Source organism: Palaemon carinicauda, chromosome 13 (genome assembly GCF_036898095.1).
Source record: "Palaemon carinicauda isolate YSFRI2023 chromosome 13, ASM3689809v2, whole genome shotgun sequence".
NCBI classification, from domain to species: Eukaryota; Metazoa; Arthropoda; class Malacostraca; order Decapoda; family Palaemonidae; genus Palaemon; species Palaemon carinicauda.
Genome location: NC_090737.1, coordinates 31,401,580 through 31,429,186, shown reverse-complemented (window position 1 = coordinate 31,429,186; position 27,607 = coordinate 31,401,580). Strand labels below are relative to the sequence as shown.

The 27,607-nt window shown below is 42.3% G+C and overlaps 1 protein-coding gene across 4 annotated transcripts in view; it reads right to left on the bottom strand.

Annotated features, from left to right (window-relative positions):
- The window catches only part of LOC137652260 (uncharacterized), a 106,850-nt gene that overhangs the window by 15,581 nt on the left and 63,662 nt on the right, over window positions 1-27,607 (bottom strand). For 2 of the 4 annotated variants that reach the window (XR_011046231.1, XR_011046232.1), the window contains exons 4-5: window positions 12,018-12,302; window positions 11,595-11,851 (exon numbers count right to left, since the gene is read on the bottom strand). Coding sequence is in view for 2 of the 4 variants with exons in the window: in XM_068385528.1 (XP_068241629.1) it covers window positions 12,049-12,302 (254 nt within the window). In the remaining 2 variants the exon portion in view is untranslated. Of the gene's footprint in view, window positions 1-11,410; window positions 11,852-12,017; window positions 12,303-27,607 lie in introns of those variants that run through there. The other 2 variants (XM_068385526.1, XM_068385528.1) reach the window with 2 other exon arrangements.

Below are 27,607 nucleotides of genomic sequence, written 5' to 3'. Positions count from 1 at the left end.
AAATGTTACCGTCATACATCTTTTCAACTAATCATAAACCATGATAGAGCTTCCTGCCCCCAACAGGGAAGAGTCTTACTAGACTCTGGGAAAGTCTCGAAGAGTACATATATCTAAGTATGAACCCCAGGCAAGCAAGTATAGTGGTCTCACCCCATACTAGGTAAAGCAAAGTTCGAAAAGAATCACTGTGTCAATATGAAATATCGACCAGTCCTCCGCTCAAAACACGTATTGGACAAAGGTTTACATCCGCTTAGGAGGAAACTTGTAAATCCGCCACCATCCCTTTATGGGATGGAGTCCTCCAGCTAAGGGAAAGCATAAACCAATGCAATATTAGCTTGCATAAAGGAACATTCTATTAGAATTATCCCCGGGTAAATATACATAGAATGAATGCTCACAGGTGAAGGAGACGCAAGGTTCTCAAGAACCAGTTTATTGACAGACAATAAACAAACAGGTTAACCACACTCATATATATATATATATATATATATATATATATATATATATATATATATATATATATATATACATATATATATATATATATATATATATATATATATATATATATATATATATATATATATATATATATATATATATATATATATATATATATATATATATATATATATATATATATATATATATATATATATATCTATATATAAGAGGATGATAACCAAAACTTTAAGCATAAGTATGATAGTAAACAGAAACTTGTTTGTCTGAAAGAAAAACATTGGAGCCACTTTTAAGATACCAAAGTATCCAAGTCAAAAGTCTGTATTACTAATCAGTCACATTAGCGTTAGAAACGCTCGGCACGCATGTTTGCACTTATGCTAGGTTCACCTTTGAAAGTGGAACAGTCAACGTGGGTCACCCAGTACCCTCACATAGTTTGTAGTACAGCATGTGACTACATACTCACCCTGGAATTAATTGTCCCAATTAAGCTACTGTTCCTCGCAGAGTTAAACAGCAGGGTTAACGACGCAACCCACTGTTACCACAGAACCTCTTAGTTGCTGCACTTGCTTCGCATAGTGACGAAAGAACACTCTGGAAGACTTCCAGCCAGTGTACGAACGAAGATGTTCAAAATCCCTACAACTAAAGAAGTTTAAGGATGAAGCAACTTTCCTCGGATCGTGACCTGTGGGTGAACAGTCGGGATCCGCTCTGCGAATAAGATATGTGATTTTCGCCCTGAGTTTTTTCAGTGATAAAATTTGAGCCTGACGTTTCTCCCCTGACCAGTTGACCACCCTTGAAGTCTGAAGTTCTACGAAGATAGACCTTTAGGCATTCTACTGGACATAGAGATGCATCTACAGTAGGGTCCCGAATTATGCGAGAATTTGGTCGATTAATGACCTCGTGTAAATGGAAATTCGCGAATTTCGAAACACACAACAGAAATAATTCCATTGTGGCCATGGCAACCAGCAATTTGCCTATTCAAATGTGTTTACTACCCATTTCCAATACTTTCTTTGTACTATACTGTATTTCTTTATAATATCAAATTGTTTTTGTAAATAAATAAAACATTTAATATACTTTAAAGTTCTAATAACTTGAAAAATGGTTAAAATTATAACCAGGATAGGTGTAAACACCATATATTTCCCGTTACAACACAACCCAAAATACAGACAAATTTTAATGTTTGTCATATCTATTGTATAATACAACTGGTGAATAGCAAAACCATCACTCTATAGACTAGCTTGTTGTATGATTGAAAATCCAGAATTATCAAAATAAAGGCGATTTTATAGCATGCGTTTCCTAAACACGCTAAAAAGCAGAATAGAAAACGACAACCAATGTTTTGTTTACATTTAACTCTGATCACAACGAAGAAACAGACGCATTTATACATCTGTGTTTTTGAATTGACAGCAATTTTACCAAGTATAGATTATATGTTGAATTTGTTATTACCAATGTTCTAATTATTTTTTATTAGAACTTTCAAATAAATGAAATGAATGCCATTTATGAAATGTTTTTCTTTATGATGCCGCCTGAAACGGAAACCTTCCATTTGTTTACGCTCCATCTTCGACCATAATAAACAAACGAATGCATTAAACACACATGATCTAAGTCATAACTAATGATATTACAAACATTTAGTAAACATTATGTTATTACAAATATTTTACTTACCGTATCCATATAAATTCCTAAATTCGTAGCAAAGCTGGAATTTTTTTTTCCTTATGCGTTTAATCCACAATAGCAAACTGCCGCTAATGACAGAGTGATAACTTACGATAATTCTAAACTGTTACGAAAGATAATTGTCCTTTCCATATCCAAAATACTTTTCCTAACTTCAGTTATAAGTCAACTTGTACCCACCTCAATTATGGATCCATATGCAAAAAAGGTAAAAGAAGAAAGTACTAGGCCTATTTTTAAAGTCACCGAACAATTCGGTTACCGCTATAACGTTCGATGAGAGAGAGAGAGAGAGAGAGAGAGAGAGAGAGAGAGAGAGAGAGAGAGAGAGAGAGAGAGAGAGAGAGAGAGAGGGATGGTTTTAAAGTACTAAACAATAAATATGATAGGTTATAACACATTGGTGTTTATGTAATATTAACTGTATAGATGGTTTGAATAAGTTAAGAAATGGTGTAAACAATTCTTTGTTATTGTATTCGCGCGGAAGCTAGACATCAGCTGATGTGATCACAGCCAAAAGTAAAACAAAAATAAGTTAGCAATACTCGATTTTTAAAACACACCCGAAATTTAACAACATAAGTACATGTTTTATTATAGCGCAATTGACATTTAAAGAGTAAAAATTTTCTGGAATAGAATGGTGTTTCCTAAAAAATAGTGGTTTGCGGACGAAATCGGTTACCGTATTTTAAGCTATGATTGAAATGGATGTATACACGGTATAATTTTTTCGTTTTGTATTTAATTGACACTTCAAGAAAACCGATTTTGGTTTCTTCATCTATTTGTAAGTATTGTATAACGAGAGAGAGAGAGAGAGAGAGAGAGAGAGAGAGAGAGAGAGAGAGAGAGAGAGAGAGAGAGATTATGACGCAGAAGGTTACAGACCTAGAACAGGGGAGGATGAAGGTGGGGGGAGTGATTAGATAGGCTGGGTGGACTCGCAGGGGAGACGGGGGAAGGGGGGATTTGGTTGCCAGTGGCTAAAAATAGATTCTGAAAGACGGTAAAGGGAAAAACGAATCCCATCGAATAAACAGAATAAGGAAAGGGAATAAGATTCAGAGGAATAATAGATATAATGGAATGAAAATGACTAGATGGTGTTAGTTGTGATAAGAATAATTTAGATATTTGAAATAAGAGTGTCTGAGGGGGTATGGAAGGAATTCGTGATAAATATAGAGGAATATCAAAGGATACAGTTAGTTTGCATTAAAGGGTTTGTTATCGTTTATCGGCAGTGAATAGCCTAAACTTCGGTAACGAGTCGTCAATATTTTGTCATATTTTAAACAGTATACATTTGATTTGCAAACATTGGTTTTGTAGAGTAGACGGTAAAATAAAATCTAGAGAGAGAGAGAGAGAGAGAGAGAGAGAGAGAGATTTCTGCCATCAAATCTCTCTCTCTCTCTCTCTCTCTCTCTCTCTCTCTCTCTCTCTCTCTCTAGATTTTATTTTACCGTCTATTCTACAAAACCAATGTTTGCAAATCAAATGTATAGCCTACTGTTTAAAATATGACAAAATATTGACGACTCGTTACCGAAGTTTAGGCTATTCACTGCCGATAAACGAACCCAGTCTACTCGTGAAAACCTTGAACGCCCAGAGGGAAAAATAAGGCTTTTAAATATACTGTACTAAACAAAAATAATGCTTTAATATACCATCATTAACACTACCATTACAATTATCGTAAGGTTGGAGAAAGATAAAGATTGCCGAGAACGTAACCACATTTCTGTTTACATTTTGTCAGCTGGACTCGCACAGTTAACAGTTGATTTCATTGTTGATGTGGAATTTTATCCTTAAATAGGCTATTCATTATGAAATTATGTTAATGAAATGTAATGTTAATATTGTTTTGTAACATTTATTATAAATCACCGTATTTAGGGCTACCAATATACTTAAAAAGACTATAGATTTGATACATTTTGTAGTGCTTGACTCGCGAACTTTGAACAGCCTCGTGGATACAGAAAATTTATTTTTGAAAAATAGCGATCGTGGAAAAGGGGAATCGTGTAATTCGAACACGCTTAATTCGGGACCCTACTGTACTTTCAGAGGGCAGATTCTTCAGGGACCCCACCTGATGGTGGGTAACTCGTTCTTGGTGAGAAACGTAGGATCCGGAAAAAGGTTCAGTTCACCCATCCAGGAACTGAACACGACCTTCCTCTCTCGAGAGGGGTAAGATCTCACTAACCCTGGCCCCGGACGCGAGTGCAAAAAGGAGGATAACTTATGGGTCAAATCCTTTAACGCACACTCCTTATTGTTCAACAGCGAAGCAAAATGAAGAACTTTTCTAAAGACCATGAATTGGGCTTTGGAGGTGCTAAAGGTCTGAGCCTAGCGCAGGCTTTCGGAACTTTTATAAAAGATCTCGATAGCGAGGTCGACCTGGAAGGCATATAGAATGGGTCTTGTCAAAGCAGACCTACATGTTAAAATTATGTTAGCTACCGATCCATAACCATGGAGATGGATGAAGAAAGATAAGCAGAAGTTCGTCGTGATCTCCTGCGGATTCTTCGCCTGACAAAGGCTACCCATTCTCTCCAAGATGACTCATAATGCCTTTTAATAGGTTTGCACTTATAATCCTCTAGGAAGTCTATGCTGGCTTTCGAAATCCGAAACACTTTCTCACCTGTTAAGGAAAGAAAATCATGAGCTGCTGGGTCCGGGTTTTCTGTAATGAAGCGCAGACAATTGACTTCTGGACTCGCTGGGTCAGAACTGGATCTGGTAGCGGTAGAAACTCCAACCGTAGCTCCAATGCCAGAGGGAACCACACACTGTTCGGCCACTTGTGGGCCGCTACTGCCGCTACTCCCTTAAATGATCTCAGTTTGTTGAGGACCCTCAACAGAAGGTTGTGAGGAGGGAACAGATAAATCCTGAACCATCTGTTCCAGTCGAGGGACATCGCGTCCACTGCTTCCGCCAAGGGGTCCTTGTACGGGGACACATACATGGGCAACTTCTTGTTGTCTTTCGTCGCAAAGAGGTCTAGCTGCAGTTCTGGGACTTGACTCAGAATGAAAGAGAATGATCCTGCGTCTAGGGACCATTCCGACTCTATCGGTGTGAACCTGGATAGAGCGTCCGCTGTCACATTGCGGACTCCTTGAAGGTGAACTGCTGACAGGTACCACTTCTTCTTCTCCCAAATCGGAAGATGGCCAACATCACCTGGTTGAGAGGTGGTGACCTTGATCCTTGTCGATTCAAGCATCTCACAACTCCCCCGCTGTCCAGCACCAACCTAATGTGGATCGAGCGACGCGGGGAGACTTCTTTAAGGAAAGAAGGACTGTCATAGCCTCTAGAAAATGACTGTGAGAGGTCTTGAATAGACTGGACCAAGACCCTTGGGCCTTTTTCTGATGAGAGCGAACTCCCCATCCCTCCTTCGAGGCGTCTGAGTGACTCGTCACCGACGGGGGAGGTGGAAGAAGAAGAACCGACTTCCTAAGAAGTCTGGCTTGGGACCAAGGCCTGAGAAGAGTATTCAGACGAAGCGGAACTGGTCTTCTCAGATCTCTTCGCGCATCTGATGCATAACTACTCCAATCTCCGGTTGCATCCTTTAGCTGTGCTCTTAGCACCGTGTCTGTCACCGAAGTAAACTGGAGAGACCCCAGTACACTCTCCAGTTCGCATCTGATATCCATACGGAATCTAGAAGTCTCTTGACAGAACCAGCTATCTCCTTTCTTTTCTCCGCCATGACGGAGAAAACGGTGTGACATTAGGTCCCAGTGGATTCACACCCACTGGAACTTAGAGATGGAGAAAGTTGAGACTTTTCCTGTTGATCTTGAAGCCTAGATAATCTAGGAATTGGATCACATACAGGGAAGCTTGCAAGCATTCTGTCCTGGATGCTGCCCACACCAGCCAAAAATCCAGGTAGGCTACTACCTGAATTCCCTTTAGGCGTAATTGACTGAGAACTACGTTCGCAAGCTTCGTGAAAATCCTTGGGGCTATTTTTAGCCCGAGAGGCATAGCTCTGAAGGCGTATAGTCTTCGCTGTAGCCTGAACCTTAGGGAGGAGGAGAATCGACAATAGATTGGAACGTGCCAATAGGCGTCTGACAAAACTATGGAGGCGGTAAATGCCCTCTTGGGCAGTAAGGTCCTTATGTGTTGCATTGTTAGCATCTTGAACCTGTAGTTCGCTATGAACTTGTTAAGTGGCGACAAGTCCAGAATGACTCCGAGTTTTCCGAGTCCTTCTTGGGAACACAAAACAGCCTCCCTTGGAATTAGATGGACTTTACCCTTCGGATCACTTTTCCTCTAACAGTTCTTGAATGAACTCCTCCAGAACGGGGGTGGAGTGTCGGAAAAACCCCGAGGGTATGGGGATGGAGTGCTGTACCAGCTCCAGCCCAGTCCCTTCTTGAGTAGACTGTGGACCCAGGGATCGAAGGTCCACCGATCCCGAAAGCATTGGAGATTCCTTCCTACCAATATCATCTCGCTCGGACTGTTGTCCTGAGGTCTTGCCTCTCTGACCGCGACCACCATGAAACCCCTTCTCCTTGAGGGGCGCCTAGACGAACTTCTGGCTGCTCCTCTAGGCTTGCTCGACAGGAAGTTGACTGACCTTCGAACGATGGGTTGAATGCCGGAGACTGTGTCGACACGGATTGGGGACCCCACTGAAGTGTGGTCGGGGTTTTTGCCACCATCTGGGGCACTGAGGGCATCTTTAAAATGCCGTTGCTGCTGTTGTCTACCTGACTTAGCTGGCCGAGAAAGTATCCTAATCCTTTTAGTCTTCCTCAAAGGTTGGGGACCCATCCGGGGAAGAATATCTCTTGGTAGACAGGCCCCACTCCTGGAGAAGATTTCTATCTTCCGTGGCGGCCCTATCAACCTCTTTGACCTATTCACTAGGGAAAAGGTCTTTGTCCCAACTGTTGGAGGAAATTAGTTTCTTTGGCTCGTGCCTCATCGTAGCCCGGGCGAACACGAACTCCCTACAGGCTCTCTTCGCCCTGACGGAGCTGTAAAGATCCTTCGTCACAGTGGCCAGATGAGTCTTGATCACAACCATGAACATTTCATGGACCTTGGGGTCACTTGTCATCGTCTCAAAAGTGGACTGAAGAGACAAAGAGGCAGCCAGTCTTTCTTTTGTCTCGAGTTCTCTCCGCAAAAGAAAGCCAGACAGCTTAGAGAGGATCTCGCCGAACCGGTATCCGGCAAAATCCGCCTCCCACATCTGGACTGAGAAGGTAAGATAGACGTCCTTCCAGTCCTTGTTTTGTTTACTTAATCTTCCTTTCTAAAGGCCAGCAACAAGGGTTTACACTCCACCAGGGAGGGGAAAGGCTTGCCAGCCTCGACTGTTTTCAAAACCGCCGCAAACCCTTTCAGCGAAAAGGGGGAAGGCTCTGGCAGGAGAGGACACAAAGGAAGGGAGCCTCTTACTCAAATACAGCTACCTTTGAGTTCATGAAGTCCCTCTCTTTCATCGAAGATGAAAGCAAAGCATGAGCCTAGCATGGTCTAACACTACGACCTCCTCCGGCTCTGTCTCTTCCTTTGAAGCTGGTACCTCCCTCAACCGGACATAGCAGTCCGGATATGCCCCTGCAGTTACAATGCAGCTGCCTTCCCATTCTTCTCCCTCTGCCTTTGTTGGATCAAGCCAACAATGGAGGGAGGGCCTGCTCTACTGCGAGAGCAAACGATGTTGAGGGAGCAGGTTCAAGGACCTGAACCGGAACAGCCGACATCTCTCGGCCTCTTCCGCTACCTTGTCCGGAGCTCGAACTTCATCCTGGCCTTCTGCCAGGAGGTCTTCCTCCAGACGTTCGGACACGTCTGACATCCTGTCGTCCAACTGGATGCTAAGCAAGGCGACCGCCACTTCAGCATCCACCGGGATCTGAATTAGGGGGATCTCCTCTTGAGGCTGGAGAATCACTGTAACAGTTGATGCCCTAGGGAAAAAAGAAAGCCCTCATCTTCTCACTTGGAAGATAAGGTCCAGAGGTGATCTTCTGAAAGCCCCTCACCCAGGTACGAAGCTTCTCCCTAGCTATATCCCTTGAATCCACCGTTCTAGGGGAGACAAAACGGATTTTGAGCGAAGCGAAAAGCAAAAGCCTCAATAAATAGGTTAGTGCATACGAAACATACCTGAGGGACCCAATACCGGAGAACATCCGTGGAGACAGCGCATGCCACACTCCTCCTTCAAAACCATGTCCGCAGAAGTCCTACTGCGGACGATGCAGAAAACACATCCGCACTACGGATGGTCCTCCTGTAAAGAGAAGAAATTTCCATGAGTATCAAGTGAACTACGTATCACTGGATATGCACAGTAGCATAACAAATCGGAAAGGAAAGACACCTCCTTGTATTTCCCGCACAACCAATTGTTGTAGCCTTCCAGATAATAAAATCGTATGGTTAATCTATGCCAGATTAACCAATGGAAAATTTCCAAAGGAATGATTTTAAAATACCGGATAGTAGACAAGAAAGAACTCACTTTCTTATCTGTAAGGCCAACAGCAACGGGTCGTGCAAGACCACAAAGAATAAGGGAAAGACACATACTTGTGAATCCCACACAATCACCAGTGGAAGCCCACCAGCCATTAAAATCAAATGGTTAGTCTTTGCTAGAATAACCAAAGATCATATTTCCCGAGGGAAAATAGGTGTAGCTCACACCTAAGGTAAGATTTTACCATTCTAGCTAAAGATGAAAAGAATTCTCTTTTCATCCCTGTAAGGCAACACCAAGTGACTGCACAAGGCAACACAAGTAAGTTAGAAAAGACAGTGTTGTAACCTACTATATCATGGTCTCCCCTGGTAGAATATACCATACAGGGAAGAACTGATACAGTACATGAGGGTGGTGTGCCGGCCGGCTCTTGCCGGTCAGTACCCCCCCCCCCCCCTTTTCCAAAGGTAGGTCTCAAGTATGCAACTTAGGACCACCCAGACGGGGGAGAACTCCAGTTCCTATGCCTGAACCGGCCGGCAGTGGTTGCCGGTCCGTAGCTACCCGGTTGGCACCCAGCTGCCGGCCAACCGAGCGAAGTAGCAGGCCGGCCGGCAGCGGTGAGTAAACCCTGCCGGCTGGCATCCACACCGGGTAGCGCCCGGCTGCCGGCCCCCACTCATAGCGGCCGGCAGGTGAGCAAGGAGACCGGCCAGCAAAGGCATATAACCACCGCCGACCGACAGCAAGAGAACTAGCGAACACCCCCCTACGACGGCAAGAACAACACAAAAGAAGACAACAGAATGGGTGCCGGGCTCAGAGGCTATGTACCTCCGCGCCCGACACCCGAAAGAGTGCCGAGAGGAAGGGGAGACACTAAGTCAGGCTTCCTAACCACTGCTTACTGAATCTACAGACGGCAGCGGTTGAGGGACCAAGGAAGGACCGGGCAGCACTCAAGGGATAGGGCCTCTGCCGGCCGACAGGGGACCAACGGAAAAAACAGAAGGGAAGGACAGAGGGTCCTGTCCAACCTTGCCTTGGTTAAGGATCATCCCCAACTAAGAAAGCCCATCTCAGCCAGGGAAAATCCAGGGAGGGAGGCCGGCACTACTGGCTGCCTCCCTAAAACCAAGGCAAGGAAGGAATTGCTAATCCGGAAAGGGAACATATCCCGAACCCGGAACAGCAAAGAGGATTAGTCTGAGGGGTCACCGAGCGAAGGGATCATAACTACAGAAACCCTCTAAGGTGATCAAAGGAGGATAAACCTCCTATGCCCGTGTCAGGCAGCAAGGGAGACTCTGCCCCACGCTAGACCAACACGGACTCAGACTAATACACTGCTGTACTGTCCTTCTCTGAACCAAACCAGTTGGAGCAGGAAGGTACAGTACTACTCCAGCATAGTTATATTTGAAAATTAATTCAAACAAACCACTAGAGTTAAGCCTAAGGCTTAAGCAGAGGGAAAGGGTTTGCCCCTTCCCCGAAGAGAAGGGAGCAAACGGGGAAACAGACAATATTTTAATAGCCTAAGACAACCTAGCCTAGGCACTAAGAGAATCGATTACCTAAATCACCGAAACTCACTCCAATACTATCTTGGAAAATACTCGAAAAAGGCTTATATGTATAACGTTGCCTAACGCTTTAACAGTATAAAATCACACTTGGAAGACTAATTATCATGCAGGAAGTACAAGGGCCACCAACTAGGCTATGAAGACTAGTGTCGGTCAGCCTAGGCAAAACTTTCGCCAGGCGCTATACTAAAGCATCATAACAGCATTCCTAAATAAGCTAAGCAGCTAATTATTAAAGCGAAAGGGGCTGGGAACGTCGCTCTGCTAACCAAATAAATCCTATTCTAGCGAGCGACAGCGTCCAGGACGCCTCCAGCAGGCAACAACTCTTGTATCAAAGATAACTCTTTTAATTACTTTAATTTTAATCAAGAGCCTACATTTATACATAAAAGAAATAGTACTCAACTTATCCAAAGCAGAAGAAGTTGGAGAAAGCATAATTAAAGAGTAAATCCAAGATTTTGGTAGAAACACAGGGAAAAAACACCGAGTTGTAAAGCTACGCAAAAAGGAATGCAGATGGCGCCAGAATCGGCGCAGGGCACGCTTACGAAACGGGAGAAGAGAGGGCCTTACGAACGGCTCTCCCCTTTTCTTTCTCGTTTTCGTTTTCTTGCCATTTGACCCCTACGAAGTGTTAACTCTGTTCGGGGTACAGATTGCCATGTGGCGTGTCAAGAATACATCCTCTGATTTATACGATATCCCTGGCTCTTTTATTAGGGATATTCGCTCCAGGAGTTAGAATTCTGGGTACCTTAAGGTAAATTCTCTGGGAATATCGCCGTAGTTGTAATATACTCTAGGAAGCTACCTTAGAGGAACTTCCATCAGGACGACATGGCTTGAGCCCAAAAATTCTTTTAAAAATTTGTGATTTGTTCCTATGCAAAATACAGGGTTACAGTGCAAACACCCATAAGTCTAGGCTTACCCCAGTATTTAGCTACCAAATTATGGATGATAGACCCACATGAATAACTAAATTTAGCTAATGTCTGTAATAAAATAAAAAAAAAAAAAAATAATATTCAAAATCAAGAAAAATCTGTTATCAATACCTGCTTAGCTGTAAACAAATACAAAGGTAAAAAATAGATACACAATAACCACATACTAAATTATGAAAAGATTACAGAATTTACCAAAAGTGATAAATAAAAAATAAACTTAACTTCAACGCAAATACAGTAGTGAAGCATCAATATCAAAGAAATAAGAAAAAAGATTCCAGACGATAATATGGTTGTATAAAAGTCAAGCAAACATCTATGTAGCCCAAGACTGACCAAAAAGCCAATGGGAGCTGGCAACTGGGAGAGGAGGAAATCCACAACTGAGAGAAGCTTCACCAACCAATTTAATAACGATTCAGTCTGGCCTCAAAAATGAAAATTTATGTAATAAGGAAGTTCTATTTGGCTTATACTCTACTTCTAACTTCTGTACATCATACAAACTGGTACAGCCTTATTGGTTGAATCGTAGGCACCATTTGTTGATTAACGACGTTAACATATGTCTCCAAAGACCCGAAGAACTAGCTCTGTAAAGAAAGCAAAAATTTACTTACTTGTACAATAATATACACTAAAAGTGGAGACATATTCTAAATAGTAAAATGAAAAACTTGAAGGTAAGTTTGACTTAGGGGCAGATGGAGGAATAAACATTATGAATGAAGAATTTATGAAATTCAGAAGAATAAGTACCTTTTAAAGAGAAAGTTCTCTACGTTCACAATTATAGCGACTGACGATTCTTTACAAAATCCACAATCAGATCAACAATTTTATCTTGTGTTTGTGCAACTGCTTGAACTGAGTCTCTTATACTTAAAAGCAAAGAAATTTCATCCATATCTTTCTTCTCCTCATCATCTACACCTATTAAGAGTCTTCTCTCTTTGACGACATGCTCATCATCACTTCCTTTCCCTTCATCTCTATCTTCTCTTTGTATCCGTTTTCTCTTCTTGATCATAGGATCAGATTTCTCTGAAAGGAAAGCATGCAGTGGTAGTTTCAAAAGTTTATGAATTAAATCCTTTAGCTTCTTTATAATCCTCTGAAATATAGTGTACATATATAAAGATTTCATTAACAATAATCACAAATTTTCCTAGTGACATAATTCTTAAATTTAAATAATATAATTCTTTTAAGAAGCAAATGGCTCTTGCTACACATCACCAGGACCAAGGGTAATCCAGCAGATTTCAACTATTATGAAAAATACCTTCCATTAAGATGCAAAAACATTCTAAACATTTCTCAGGGCAATCACTAAACCAGAGAAGTAACATTGGGGCTTTGTTGAATATAGCTATGTCTATGATTCCTAAGAGCCACTGAAGTTGTAGATGATGATGAAGCTATAATACATTTCTATTTCATCTCAACATTCCTCAAAAGAGCTCTTAAGTACAATTTTAGAAATAAACTTCAAATGATAAAAATGGTCACAGATTGCCATAGTTTCCTCAATTTCAATTTCCTCTACAACTTTAGTGTCATGATAATACCTTTAATTTCAGCATATATTTCCCCCTTTTGAGACAGCATCATTCATGAGTTCTATTATTCCAGTGCTGCTCATAATGTTCTTATTTTTTCTAGAATAAATAACAAAATGACCAGTAAATAGCTTGGTTTTGCATTGTGACCTTATGGTTCAACTCTTGAATGTACTGTATAAGGGTTTAAAGATTCTTGAAAATATCCTTAATAGAATAAACTATCTTCCAGTGCTGGCTTCTCCTTCACCTATAACTGAATCACCCACAACCTTATAACACACATGCCCTTCACTAAAATATTTAGAATATTCTTAGCATTTGTAGGATGCATGAATTTTAGCATAGCACAATAAGTACATTACTGTTATTGTACTTTGTTTATTTCCTTTCCTCACTGGGAAATTTTTCCCTGTTGGATCATTATGCCTTAAAGCATCCTGGTTTTCCAACTAGGGTTGTAGCTTAACCGGTAATAATAATAATAATAATAATAATAATAATAATAATAATAATAATAATATTAATAATAATAATAATAGGTTATACTTTTACTCTCCTAATGAAAGGTGAAAATGTGAGAAAGACATAGATGAAAAAATTGCATAAGGACATAAAATGTTATTTTCCTTAGTAAAATAAATTTTTGAATATACTTACCCGATGATCATATAGCTGCATCCCTGCTGCCCCGACAGAAAAAATCTACGGGAGGAATACGCCAGCGATCGCTATACAGGTGGGGGTGTATATCAACAGCGCCATCTGTCAAGTAGGTACTCAAGTACTCGATGTCAACAACGAACCAATTTTCTCCTCTGTCCCACTGGTTCTCTATTGGGGAGGAAGGGTGGGTCCTTTAATTTATGATCATCGGGTAAGTATATTCAAAAATTTATTTTACTAAGGAAAATAACATTTTTCAATATCAAACTTACCCGATGATCATATAGCTGATTCACACCCAGGGGGGTGGGTAGAGACCAGCATAACAAGTTGACATTAAGAGCTAAGTATTCCGTATTTTATTTTAGCAGTTATTCAAAATAACAAGCATAAAATAAATAAGTACCTGGTAAGAAAGACGACTTGAACAATTACTCTGCCTTTTTAAGTACGTCTTCCTTACTGAGCCTCGCGATCCTCATAGGATGCTGAGCGACTCCTAGGAGCTGAAGTATGAAGGGTTGCAACCCATACTAAAGGTCCTCATCAAAACCTTTAATCTAGGCGCTTCTCAAGAAATGATTTTGACCACCCGCCAAATCAAGTAGGATGCGAAAGGCTTCTTAGCCTTCCGGACAACCCAAAAATATTTCAAGAGAAAGATTAAAAAGGTTCTGGAATTAGGGAATTGTAGTGGTGGAGCCCCCACCACTACTGCACTCGTTGCTACGAATGGTCCCAGAGTGTAGCAGTTCTCGTAAAGAGACTGGACATTCTTAAAATAAAAGTCTGCTAGGATCAGTCAGTCGTCCAGATATCTGAGAAAATGGATGCCGTTCCCGTGAGCCTAAGATGACATTAGGGCGAACACTCTGGTGAATACCTGAGGAGCTGTCGCGAGACCAAAGCACAGAACCTTGAATTGGTATGTTTTTCCCTCGTGTATGAATCTTAGATACTTCTTTGAAGACAGATGGATTGGGATCTGGAAGTATGTGTCCTTCAGATTCAGTGTGCACATGAAGTCCCATGGACGAACCGCTTGGATTACCATGTCTGCCGTCTCCATTCTGAACTGAGTCTGTTGAACAAACTTTTTCAGAGGGGAGAGATCGATAACTGGTCTCCAGCCTTCAGTTGCCTTTTCACCAGAAAAATTAGACTGTAGAAGCCTAGGGACCTGTCCGCAACCTCTTGGAGAGCGCCCTTCTGCAGCATGGTCTGGACTTCGGCCCTGAGGGCCAGCTCCTTTGCGGATCCCTTTGCAAAGAAGCTTAGATACGCTGGATCCGGAGTCAGAGGAGGGAGAGATTGAATGAACGGGACGCGATACCCTAGGGTGATCACTTCGACTGTCCAGGGATCTGTCCAATGGAGCTGCCACCTCTGCCAGCAACACTGTAAGCCTCCTCCCAGAGGTGTTAGGTAATGAGGAATGCCATTCCTACTAGAAGTGACCACCTCGACCACCTCCCTTTCCTCCCTTCTTTCCTCTGAAGAACTTGGACCCTTTCTGGCCTTTGAATGGAAAGGGCCGCTTCAACACCTTAGAAGGTCCGGAGGACCTACAAGTTGACGGGTGAGAAGAGGAAGTGCTTGCTGAGGCCGGGAAGACTGGGAAGGTCTACCATAGGGCCGCGATGTCATGGCCTTATGGAGGAGAGAATCGTTCAACGATTTCCTCCATCGCTCAGTAGCCCTTTCTATCTCTTCTGGAACAAAGAGAGATGAACCCTCACGGTTGGAATTCCTCAACCGAGAGATCTCCACCTTCGGCACCTGTTTGTGGAACTTACCTATGACGGTATCCCTTCTCTTGAGAATGACGTTCACCCAAGAGTTGATGATGTGGTGCAATAGAAACTCAAGAGTCCGGGTATCTGACAACAGGAAAAACTCCACAGTCTTCCTGGCTGACTCCTTTGAAAGATCATGGGAGCGAACCATGAAGCCTAAGGATCCTAGCCATAGATCGAGCCATGAAGCAGCCTGCATGGCGTACTTTGCGCCTCTCTCTATGTTCAGGAGCTCAACTGCCAAGAGGGAGGCATTCAGAGAGTAGAGGATCCGAGTCGGTACACTCTTCGTTAGGGACTCTACCGAAGGGTTAAGGGTCATGGAATGTGGTTCCCCTTCGATCTCATAATACTTCCTTTGCAGAACAAAAGGAAGTGGAAGGGATTGAGAGGAGGAAGCTGCCCTCAAGGAACTAGAGGTTCCAGCCATTTGAGCAATAGCTTTCCTTTTGGTGGCTGTCAAACCCTTGGACCAGGGCAGGGCTGTACTGGACCTGGAAGGCTTCTGCGTCTCAAATATCTTGTCGAGAACCATATCCTTCCCTTCCTGGTGGTGAAACCAGGAGTAGAAAGCCTATTGATGGCCCACATACAGGCAAGGACCTGCCAAAAGGTATACTCCGACTCACGTCTCTCTTGTTCGGAGTCACAGTTCGGACTGGCCGCCTTCGGAAGATTCTCGTCCTCAAAATCTAAGGGGTCGTCCACCTCCAGACTCACATCCGGAGTTTGGGGTAGGTCAATGTCGTCAACTGAATTGCTGGGAGGACCCGCCACAGGGGACTGTATGTGACTCAGCCATTCTAGCTTCCTGTGCCGCAGCCCTCTTGGGTTTCATTTTAGTGTCCTTCGATTCCCTACACATAGGACTTTCCTCAGCTGTCTAAGGAAGGGGAACCTGCAAGGTTTTCGAGGCACTTGACGAAACCTTGGCAGTAGGAGCTGAAGGTTCCTCCTCTGGAGGAGTCAGGATGCCTGAAAACTTTAAATCAATCAATCAATCAATCCTCTGGAGGAGGTACAGAAACTGAACGTTGGTCCGGAGGCACTACCTAAATTTCTTGAGGGTTGAAGGGATATACTGTATAGTGATCTCCCTGGGCAAGCCTATGTCCCTACTCATCTCTCGTCTAGGATGGCTGATGTCGGCGTGAGGTGGTGTTACTGTGGCGGGATGTTGCAACAACAACCCCCACACCCTTGATCGCACTTAACAGACAATTGTCTCTGCAACACAAACTTTCCCCTTACTTTATCATAAACTGGACTCTTGGACAAAAGGAAAATTGAAACAAAAAATAACCTTAATACTATATTTCTTACAAACTAGAATAATTAACACTAAAAACCCTTCCACACTCAATTAAACCCTCAAGATCAATAAAGCACTAACAAAACGTAAACACTAAACATACAAAAAACACTATTTAAATAAAAACAAAAAACCCTAACAAACTTAAATTACATTGTACACCAACACCAAAATATGTATATGTGTTTGTGTGTGGACCTCTTTGTCCACACGAGGGCCAACAGTCCTTTTATAGCCCAACCACAACTCTGAAGCCACCAAAACACTGCCAAATTTCAATACACATTGTATTAATTGATTTTGGTTGTGGACAGTATCATCATCATCATCGTCATCAATCCAAATCGTAATCGTAATACACAAGCCAGGTCATCAACTGTTTAGCAATCCAAAAGGCAGTCTAAATCTAATCAATTCCAGGCCAGGTCAGCAACTATATATCAGCATTCAAAATCAATTTAATCTCTCCAAAGGAGGAATCACGGCCTGCCAAAATAAAAAAAGAAAACACTTATGAACACTCCTAGCTAACTAAACTATCGCACTATAATTAAAGATAAATAATAAATTGTTCCTATCATTCACAATCACGACAAGCAAAGATAAACAAAACTGTACTTACTTTTTAAATAAATAAACACTTCCACGCTGGTAAAATAGTAATGAAGTAAATCCAGCATTTACACACGCAACTGCCTTAAGCTGCAGTCGAATCAAAATAAGCATTCACCCAAGACACTGACCACTGTCGTAACCTAACTAAAAAAAAAAAAAAACAATCTCATTTAAACCAACAGTCTTTCTCACAACAAACAATCGATACACTCTCTCTCTCTCTCTCTCTCTCTCTCTCTCTCTCTCTCTCTCTCTCTCTCTCTCTCTCTCTCTCTCTCTCTCTCTCTCTCTCTCTCTCTCTCTCTCTCTCTCAGGATTTGGCAAACAAAAAATAAATAAAAATAAAACAAAAATTAATCCTCCACCTTACGCCTTTCATCCTCCTTTTCTGTCTCTTAGTGATGACCTCCTTTACCTTCACTGGTGTAAAGGGTAAGTTGGCCATATAAAAGTCAGATGGAAGAGGACATTCAGCACGCTATCGGGGTGGAGGTGATCAACGTACTTTGTCTGCCATCGACTTCCTTCTAGGGTCCTGACTCCCAACTGACGAACTCAACGAGGGTTCCATGGGGATCCTAGGGGCTGCCTTGACTGGAACAGTCGGAGGTTGTGACGATGGAGGAGGCACGTTCAGAGACTTCAGGAGGGAGGAGATGAATGTATTCACCCATGGAGGAAGCTTTGATCCTCTAGGTAAACCCTGGAATTCCCTAGGAGAGTGTCCTTAGGGTGGAACTCCAGAAGAAGCTCCAGTCGACGGAGGTGACAACCTATGAGGCAGAGGAACACATTCCTTCAGACGCGAAGGAAGGTCCGAACAAATAGGCATGTTCACGAACCTATAAGGAGGTTCCTTGAATCCCTCTGGAAAGGGTGTCTGTCTTCCGCTGGCGGTGGAAGACGCTGAGGGTCGAGGCAAAGGTGTTGGTACCACACTTGCTCGTCGTTCCGATACATCAGCTCGTGAATTGCTCGGGGAAATCGACGATTTGCTCGTGAAATTGCGAGATTCACACGCAAAATTGTGAGTTTCCTGCGTCAACGCACGTGATTCATGAGCAGAAGTGCTCGTAACGGGAGCACTAGGAGTCTCACAGGAAATGGAAGGTCTAATATCTTCCTTCTGCCCCAGAAAAGCACCTATGTCTGAGGAAGTCAGCAGAGGAGGCTTCTGAGTAGGGACTACTTTAGTTGGAGAGCTTGTCACAGCGGGACGCGTTTCCAAGCGCCGCATAGGCGAACGCTTTGCTAAAACTCCCCAGGCGGTGAAAGGCACTGGAGCTTTAGCTGGACACCTGTTTGAGGAATGGTCATTCTTATCATCAGGTCCAGTACGAGGTCGTTTGGAAGAAGGTCTGGTTGAGGGGCTACGTACTGATGGACTGCAAGTACGCCTACCTCTACCTCTAGACGAAAAACATCTAAACCTTGACCGTGAACGCGCGGTTCGTGATCGTGAACGAGATGTTCGTGGATGGGAGCGTCTAGCTCTTGTTTGAGAATGGTGTGAACGTCACGAATGCCTATCTCGCGAACGTGAGCGTCGGCCTCGCGAACTCAAGGGGGATGGATTACTTAGCCCTGAAGCTTCCTTTGCTGCCTTATCAACTTGTTCATTCCCATCCACCCCAACATGGGCAGGGACCCAACAGAAGTGAACACTGATACTCTTCCTAGATTGCAGAAGTACTAACCAGTCCTGCACCTCTTGTACTAGATAAAGGCCTGGCATAATTTGTTTTAATGAGAGTAAAACACTATTGGAATCCGTAAAAATTGTATAAAAACTATTTTGGTTGCCATTTTTAAAAATATGTTGGACTGCGAGAATTATTGCGTACAGCTCAGCAGTAAAAATTGAACAAGAGTATGGGAGTTTCCTTCTAATAACAATATCCCCCACCACAGCTGCACTTCCAACTCCTGCAGCCGATTTGGAGCCATCTGTAAAAACATGTTTCCCATGATGTTGAGCAGCATGATTTAAAAACTCACTTTTCATTACCCTACTAGGTAAGGTATTTTTCCCTCCTGCCGTAAAACATACTTTAACAGGTGGATTACACCAAGGAGGAGACTTGGGATATCCTACCTCTGCTATCTGTGCTGTTAACAAGCCTACTTCTCTAGCATCATTTTTCAGCTGTACTTCCAAAGGCTTAGGCACTCTAGATCTGTTAGGAGCCCGATCTAAAGGCGCCCTAACATATCTACAGTTAGGATTGTTTCTCACAGCAAGGGACCTAGCTAAAAACCTCAAACTCAACTCCTCTCTGTGAATGGAAAGGGGAGGTATGCCAGAATCAACATAGAGACTGTCAATGGGAGATGTTCTGTAAGCACCTGTGCAGATGCGAAGCCCAGCATTGTGAACAATATCAAGTTTTCCAAGTAAAGTCTTTGTAGCTGACCCATATATTTGGCATGCATAGTCTAACTTGCTCAGACACAAAGATGTATAAATTCTAAGCAAAGTTGTTCTATCAGCACCCCAATCAAAATGCAATATCACTTTCAGAATGTTCAGTGACTTCTTAACCCTGATAGATAGGTCATTTATATGGGGACCAAATGTCATTTTCTTGTCGAAAATGACTCCAAGAAACTTGACACTATCCTCATATGGCAAAATACAATCATTTAAGAAAAGGGTGGGGATCTCTTCCCTTTTACGAGTACGAGTAAAGCGAATGGCTTTGGTCTTCTGAGGAGAAAACATGAATCCGCGAGAATTTGCCCATGCGGAAGCAGCATTTATTGCAATTTGAAGATTCTGGCATGCTTGTAGTGCAGATGATCCACTACAATAAATTGCAAAGTCATCGACAAATAGTGATCCTTGTATGCCAGGAGGTATGTGACTAATGAGACTATTAATAGCAACACCAAACAAGGTCACACTCAATACGCTGCCTTGGGGGACACCTTCTTCTTGCATGTAGGATGAAGATAGTTCTGACCCTACTCTCACTTTAATGGAGCGGTTTGATAAAAATTCTTCAATAAAAGAGAACATATGTCCTCCTATACCCCACGAGGCCAATTGCTTTAAAATACCACCCCTCCAGGTGGTGTCATATGCCTTTTCAAGGTCAAAAAAGACACCCAGCACCTGGTTTTGGTTAGAAAAAGCATTTGAAATTTCCCTTGATAACATCAGCAAAGGGTCTAGAGTACTTCGGTTCTTCCTAAAACCAAACTGTCTGTTAGATAAAAGATTTTTTGATTCTAGATACCACACAAGTCTGTTGTTCATCATTCTCTCAAATAGTTTGCATATGCAACTGGTCAAGGATATGGGCCTATAACTAGATGGCAGTTCTGGGTCTTTACCAGACTTGTGGCCTGGAATTACAATTGAAGTATGCCAGGAATCAGGAGATGTATGGGAAGCCCATAGACCATTAAAGGTTTCTAATAAAAATTCCTTGGTATCCACTGGAAGATGTGATATCATTTTATACCAGATGCCATCCTCACCTGGGGCAGTTAAAGAAGAGCTGGAGATAGCATTTTGCATCTCCTCCATACTAAAAGGCAGGTTAAAAGCTTCAGTATTTGAAGAAGCAGGAGGAACAACAGATGTTGATGCTCTAATTTGTTGAAATGCTGGGGAATAGTTGTCAGCACTTGATACATGAGCAAAGTGCTTAGCAAGAACCTCTGCTACATCTTTGGGTCTAGAGTACTTCGGTTCTTCCTAAAACCAAACTGTCTGTTAGATAAAAGATTTTTTGATTCTAGATACCACACAAGTCTGTTGTTCATCATTCTCTCAAATAGTTTGCATATGCAACTGGTCAAGGATATGGGCCTATAACTAGATGGCAGTTCTGGGTCTTTACCAGACTTGTGGCCTGGAATTACAATTGAAGTATGCCATGAATCAGGAGATGTATGGGAAGCCCATAGACCATTAAAGGTTTCTAATAAAAATTCCTTGGTATCTACTGGAAGATGTGATATCATTTTATACCAGATGCCATCCTCACCTGGGGCAGTTAAAGAAGAGCTGGAGATAGCATTTTGCATCTCCTCCATACTAAAAGGCAGGTTAAAAGCTTCAGTATTTGAAGAAGCAGGAGGAACAACAGATGTTGATGCTCTAATTTGTTGAAATGCTGGGGAATAGTTGTCAGCACTTGATACATGAGCAAAGTGCTTAGCAAGAACCTCTGCTACATCTTTGGGGTCAGATATATATCTATTATTTTCCCTTAATATTGGTAGAGGCTTAGGGACGAATTTACCTTGAAGTTTTCTAATCTTGTCCCATATTTCCTTTGAAGGATTTTTGGTATTAATATTAGATATATATTTCTTCCAAGATGCTCTCTTTGCTTTTTTAAAAATTCTTTTTTGTTTGGCACAGGCTCTGAGATATGCTATTCTATCTGCTAAATAGTTTGTCCTCAAGTATCTTCTGAAGCAAGTTCGGGTCACTTTTCTTGCGTTGGCACATTCTTTACTCCACCAAGGAACTACAGAGCGATGAGGTAAACCGCATGTTTTAGGTATAAACTTGCTAGCATTATCATCAATATTATTTTCAAGATGTTGATAGGCATGCACTGGAGATGTAAATTCATCATATTCTTTATCAGTGTGTGAACAGTTTTCATAAGCTGCCCAGTCTGCCTCATCTATCTTCCATTTTGGTGGACACTGAGAAGGAAGATTATGGACATAATTTAACATTATTGGCCAATGGTCACTGCCATGTAGGTGTTCATTTACTGACCAAAGGTAGTCCAATCGAATGGATGAGGAACAGATTGACACATCAATGGCTGATGTAGAGTTGTGGAATACATCATACCTAGTTGGAGAACCATCATTCATTAGTATTACATCATTGTTGTCGATTAATTCTTCAACAAGATTACCCCATCTATCGCACACATTTCCACCCCATAAAGTATGCTTTGCATTAAAATCACCCATTAAAATAAAAGGGGCAGGAAGCTGATTGATCAAGTCTTGGAGGTCAGAAAGTCTAAGCCTTCTTGGATTACCAGCATGATCTAAGAGGAAAAGTTCTAAGGATGGTTCAATATATAGCGAGCATAAAGTAATTTTTTTCCCGATATGAGTTCTAACTGCACATGCCTGTAGTGGTGTATTGAGTGGGATTGTTTCAAATTTTACAGATTTGTGAATAATAAAACCTGTACCACCTTGAGCTCTTGCAGCTTGCAAAGGAAGGGATCTACAAAGATGATAATTGAGTCCAGGATTAAATGGTTTGTCACCGATCTTGGTTTCCTGTAGGCAAATTACCTTCGTGTCTGAGTCCCTGGTTAAAGTTTTTATTTGCTCAGTGCTAGTACTTAGACCTCTGCAATTCCACTGGATGATAGACATTATCTTTTGTTATTATTTTTCTTTGTCTCATTTGTCTTTTGGGACTTTTCAGATGAAGCCATGTAAGGCCTGGAGATGGAAGGCTTTACTAGGCCACCACTCTTCTTTTCTTTCTTTCTAGAATCTTTATAAGAGTCAACCTTAGGATCATGAGCAGTAGGGCACTTACCTGACTTAGATGAAGGTGAGGATGATGGGGACCTTTTCCTCTTTGGAAGATCTTGTTTTCCAATCTCCATCAAATCAGGTAGAGATTCTGCCTGAGACAATACATTTAAGGTGGTGGAAGCCACATTGGCTTCCTTGGAGGATTGTGCTAGAACTTCAACAGTTCGAGCACTTAACCCAGAAGGCTGGGCTACTACCTCTAGGGGAGATGCTCCTATCGGTGACAATACTTTTGGTGTGTTGGACACCATATTGACCTCTTTGGAGGTTTGTGCTCTGGCTTTTATAGCCTGAGCACTTGACCCAGATGGCTGGGCTACTACCACTAAGGGAGATGCACCTGACGGGCCAGGTGCTGCCACTGGTCCCCCTGTGGTAGTAAGGGGTAGTGGATTATAATCTTTTGTTGGCATCTTAACCGCGCGAGCAAAATTAAGTTGCCGATTGAGTAAATGCTTTGCATAACCTACACTTATATGTTCAGCATTTGCTTTCAAGATTGCAGCTTCTTCATTCTTGTATTCTCTACATCTTTTATCATTTGGTTTATGATTATCTTTACAGTTTGCACAGGTTGTATCTCTGTTGCATTGGCCATGTTCTAACAAAGAACAGTTAATACAGATCTTCGTATTATTGCAGTACCGGGAAGGGTGACCGTACTTGAAACAATTAAAGCATTGTAAAGGCCTAAGTTTATATTCTCGAACACGTACTCTTTCATTCTCAATAATTATATGATCTGGTATAACAGGGGTTTCAAATGTTAAAACTACCATGCTTGTTTGAGGGATCTTACTTACTTTCCAAACATTAGCAGGGCACATGTCCAGAATTCCTGGTTCTGAGAATTCATATAGATCTTTATCAAAAACTACTCCTTTACCATAGCTGAAGCTCATATGTGGTTTAATATCCTTAATAGGATCAATTTCTGCAATCTTCATGCCACAAAGCATGTGAGCTGGAGTATCCGATTTTGCATTAATCAAAACAGATTGCTTACCGTATCTACTAATATCTTTACTTTTAATTAATCCAACTTTTTTTTGTATAAATTTACTAATCTTATAATAGTTATAATTATCTATCTTTCCAGATGCAATTATCCATGTTGGGGGCTTGGGGGTTCTTACTTCTGGAAGTCTATGCTCTATTTCTTTTTCCATCCATTCTTCTGGTTTATATACCTCTAGGTGTCTTGGTGCTTTATCACATAAAGCCCCAGAAATCAAACAATTGTCAATTTTTATGCTCTCTAAATTTTTATTTGCTTCTAAAGCAATCTCAAAACTTGAAAATGATACCCAAGCTTCCCAAAAGCCTTTACTACCATTAAGCTCCATTAAAATTTCTTTGATTGCTCCAAATCTACAGAAGGCTTCATGAATTATGTCATAGCTACAACCAATTGGTATGTCTTTTAAGTGGAGAATTTTCAGATTTTTTGTTGGATCTGGTAATGAGCCAGAACCAGAGAGTAAAGTATTACGGTTATTACAAGCATCATTTTCCACCAGTGCCGATAAATTGTCTTTAACAACACTGGTCAAAGAAGTATTGTTGGAGGAATCCTTTTTATTGCCGAGGTTGTCAACAGAGCTTTCCCTATTTAAACAAGCAGAAGTCGTCAACGGTGTCTGGGGTTCGCCATTTGATCCAGGGGTACGGGGAATATTAAGTTTACTCATTAATTATTTTTTCAGGGGGAGGGAAGGGGTCATAATAACAATGAAAAAAAAACAATGGAAAAAAATATAGTTTAAGGGAGAGAAAAAATTAAGACTGTCTGAAATTCCAAAGAAGACACCGTTAGCCTTTCCTGGAATTAATTTCTCCACCAATGACACCTGTGAAAGCTGCTTACCAAATGTCCACTCCCTACCCTACCACAAAGGGATGGTACCACTATGATTAGAGTGGCTCAAGTGTATGCCAAACCCGCTTGATGGGACTGAGAGCATTTCAAGAATACAATCATCCCCACTCTAATCATAGTGGCAGGCAAACCGGACAGAATGCCGAGAGTCCTATCTCTATAAAATCGCCAACCCCTGGAATCCGAAGGCCAAATTTCCTAAGAGATAGTCCCGCGTGCCAGTATGGGAATACTGACACTCCTAGGTGTCCAAACATTTTCGGGCAGTTGGCAAGACCACCACAGCTCCCACAATTGATTTTGAAATAAAAACCGATCATGGATACAATGTCCCCTCTAAAAAACCTGGACAGTGAAATGGGTAAAAGAGTTTTGACAGCAAGGTTGGAGACAGCTGATAATTATGAAGGAGGAATAAGCAGTAAGAGGTAATAGAAAAAGAATGAGAGAAATTTAGAGTCAAACTGAGGAAAGGAAATTCCCCAGTTCGAGAGCCCTCTTGCCCGTCACAAGCCTTCAGCACGGGAATGATATGCAGTGCTGAAGCCCAATGACTTCATCAAGGCATTCTCTCGTTAAGAGGGTCTAACGTTTTTGATCGATATTGAGAGGAATTATAATGAAATCTCCAGCTTCTTCTGCCTCTGGAAAGTTGAGTATTTATTCTTTACAGTGTATAATTTTTAGCTCCTGCTTCACAGTGAAATTAGTGTAATTTAATGTGTTATAGACCTTGGCCAGTCACCGGAGGCGCCATGGGCGCTGTCGTTCGATATGCATGAGTTATTTAGTTAACAGAACGACATTCCCGGTTGTAATAGCATTAATAAATTATGAAAGCTATTTACGCACAATTATAATAGTAAAGATATATTTATGCATACAAATTTCCTCTTCCTTATGTCGATCGTATAAGTTAGATTTTCAGCGATTTAGGTAACCAAGATCTCGCCTGCGCTAGGCTACATAGCTTAGGCGCTTTAGTATACTTTCATACATTATCCCCGTTTACCCTCGTGTATTGTTTTATCAATTCAACGGGAGATAGTATATCTCCTAGAATTATTCATATAACTCGATACTCGTCTCCTGTGGAGATTTAAGGGTAATCCCTCCTTCCCTCTGAGTGCCGCCATAGGCAACTACCCTATCTTGGTCTCGCCATAGAGTAGTCACTCCGGCTTAACTAGGCTAGTGTTTTCTGTCTCCCAACCTTGCCGGCGAGTATCCCGGCTTGGGTTTTCAACAGAACCTCAAGAGTATTTAGTCTTTATGCCGGCGGCCGGGCTGCAGGGCGAGTAGTCACTCCCCTGCCAGCTTAAAGCTATCGGCATAGGAGGCTAAGCCTCCCTAGGCCGCACTTGAAGTGGTAGTATAATGCCGCCACCTTCTCCCCTGAGGTCTAGAAGACTAGTTCTGTTTCGGCAGACCCTAGGCTGAAGAATAGATATTCTTCTGCCGCCTAGGATGGCACCGATACTGAAACAAAGTTTCACCATTGTGTGGAAGTGGCGGCAATCCTGCCGCCTTCTCCTAACACTTGATACAGGACCCTTTCCCTGCCCCTCTCTGTCCTTTAGCGATGGCATAGCTATCGCAATCCTGTGGCCGTTGTCCAACAATCTCCCCGCTTGCCGGGTAGATCGTAGTGCCGGCCGGGCTCCTACATAGGCGGCTTAATAGCCACTCTGTATTTCTCCTATGGACGCAAGGCTCCAGGGAAGGTTGTGCCGGCTATGACGGCTGGCAGTGGGAGACCCCTCTGCCGTTGAGTGTTCTTCAGTCCTCCCTTGGACTGCCATCCACATCCCTGAAACCGGCAGCAACCGGCAACGGATGTTGTGGCTGGATGGAAGCCTGAATGATACATTTTCCCCTTCCATTTGAACCCTCATTCTGGAAGAAGGCAGTAAGGTTATATACCTACACCCTTATTTATTGTAAACATACATTTTAATAAGGCAGCCCTTCACTCCATGCTTTCTCTCTCTGTTGGACCGTGTCACCAGGTGCTAGCCAAGTTGCTTGCTGAACTACAGTATAGGATTATACAGTAGCCAGTATATTTGCAGTATAGTATATACAGCAGACAGAGAACTCTAGTGTATATTATACAGTAATTATTTTCCAACATACCTTGTGTATGCTTGCAGACTATTGTTGAGACCAATTCTATATTGAAAGAAAGAATTCTTTCAATACACTGATAAGTAAAAAGTTGATAACTTACCCCACAATATTAAATAATTTAAGAAGGGTCAGTGTTAGTATACACTTATTCTATCCCTAGAGGTTAGAATCCTTCTCTTTTGAGTGTGCCTTGATAAGGAAACTCTAAAAACTTTAATATTGGGGGGAGGTCACAGCAATTGGCTGGACAGGAGACACAAGTATGTGTCTTTCCTATTTCCTTTCCAGCTTACTATCCTGAGCTATAATGGTTAAAATATTAATATTTTGCAGAACCTGTTTATCATTGTGATAAACAACTGCATACATACTCATTTAATTTAATTTTCCTTTCTTTACAGGAGGAACCCCAAATGAAGTGTGAGGTGATCTTCTGTAATCACAGGATAAGAACTTCTGTGGTCACAAAGCGTGCAGGTCCCATGCCGCCTGCTCCATTACTACCAAAATCCTGCGGTACTGGGACCCCCAAGACTGCAGCATCTGCCTGGCCTTGGTGGCCGAAGGTTTTGACGACTCCAAGTCAACGGAGTCTAGGGATGCAGCACGAGAAAAGCTGCGCAAATGGGTACAAGGGTTCCAGAAGAACTCTCCGGGACCGTACCTACCTAACGTCAGGATGCGTAGCTTGCTGTTCCCGAAGGCGGGTAGTGAAGCTGTCGTGCCCCAAACACGACCCGGACCTCCCTGCGTCTAGATTGCCATCGAGACGGATGTCAGTGAGGCGTTGCAAGGCATGGACATCCACCACGAGGAAAGGATATCTGAAGTGTCAGCGGACACTGGAAAGGATC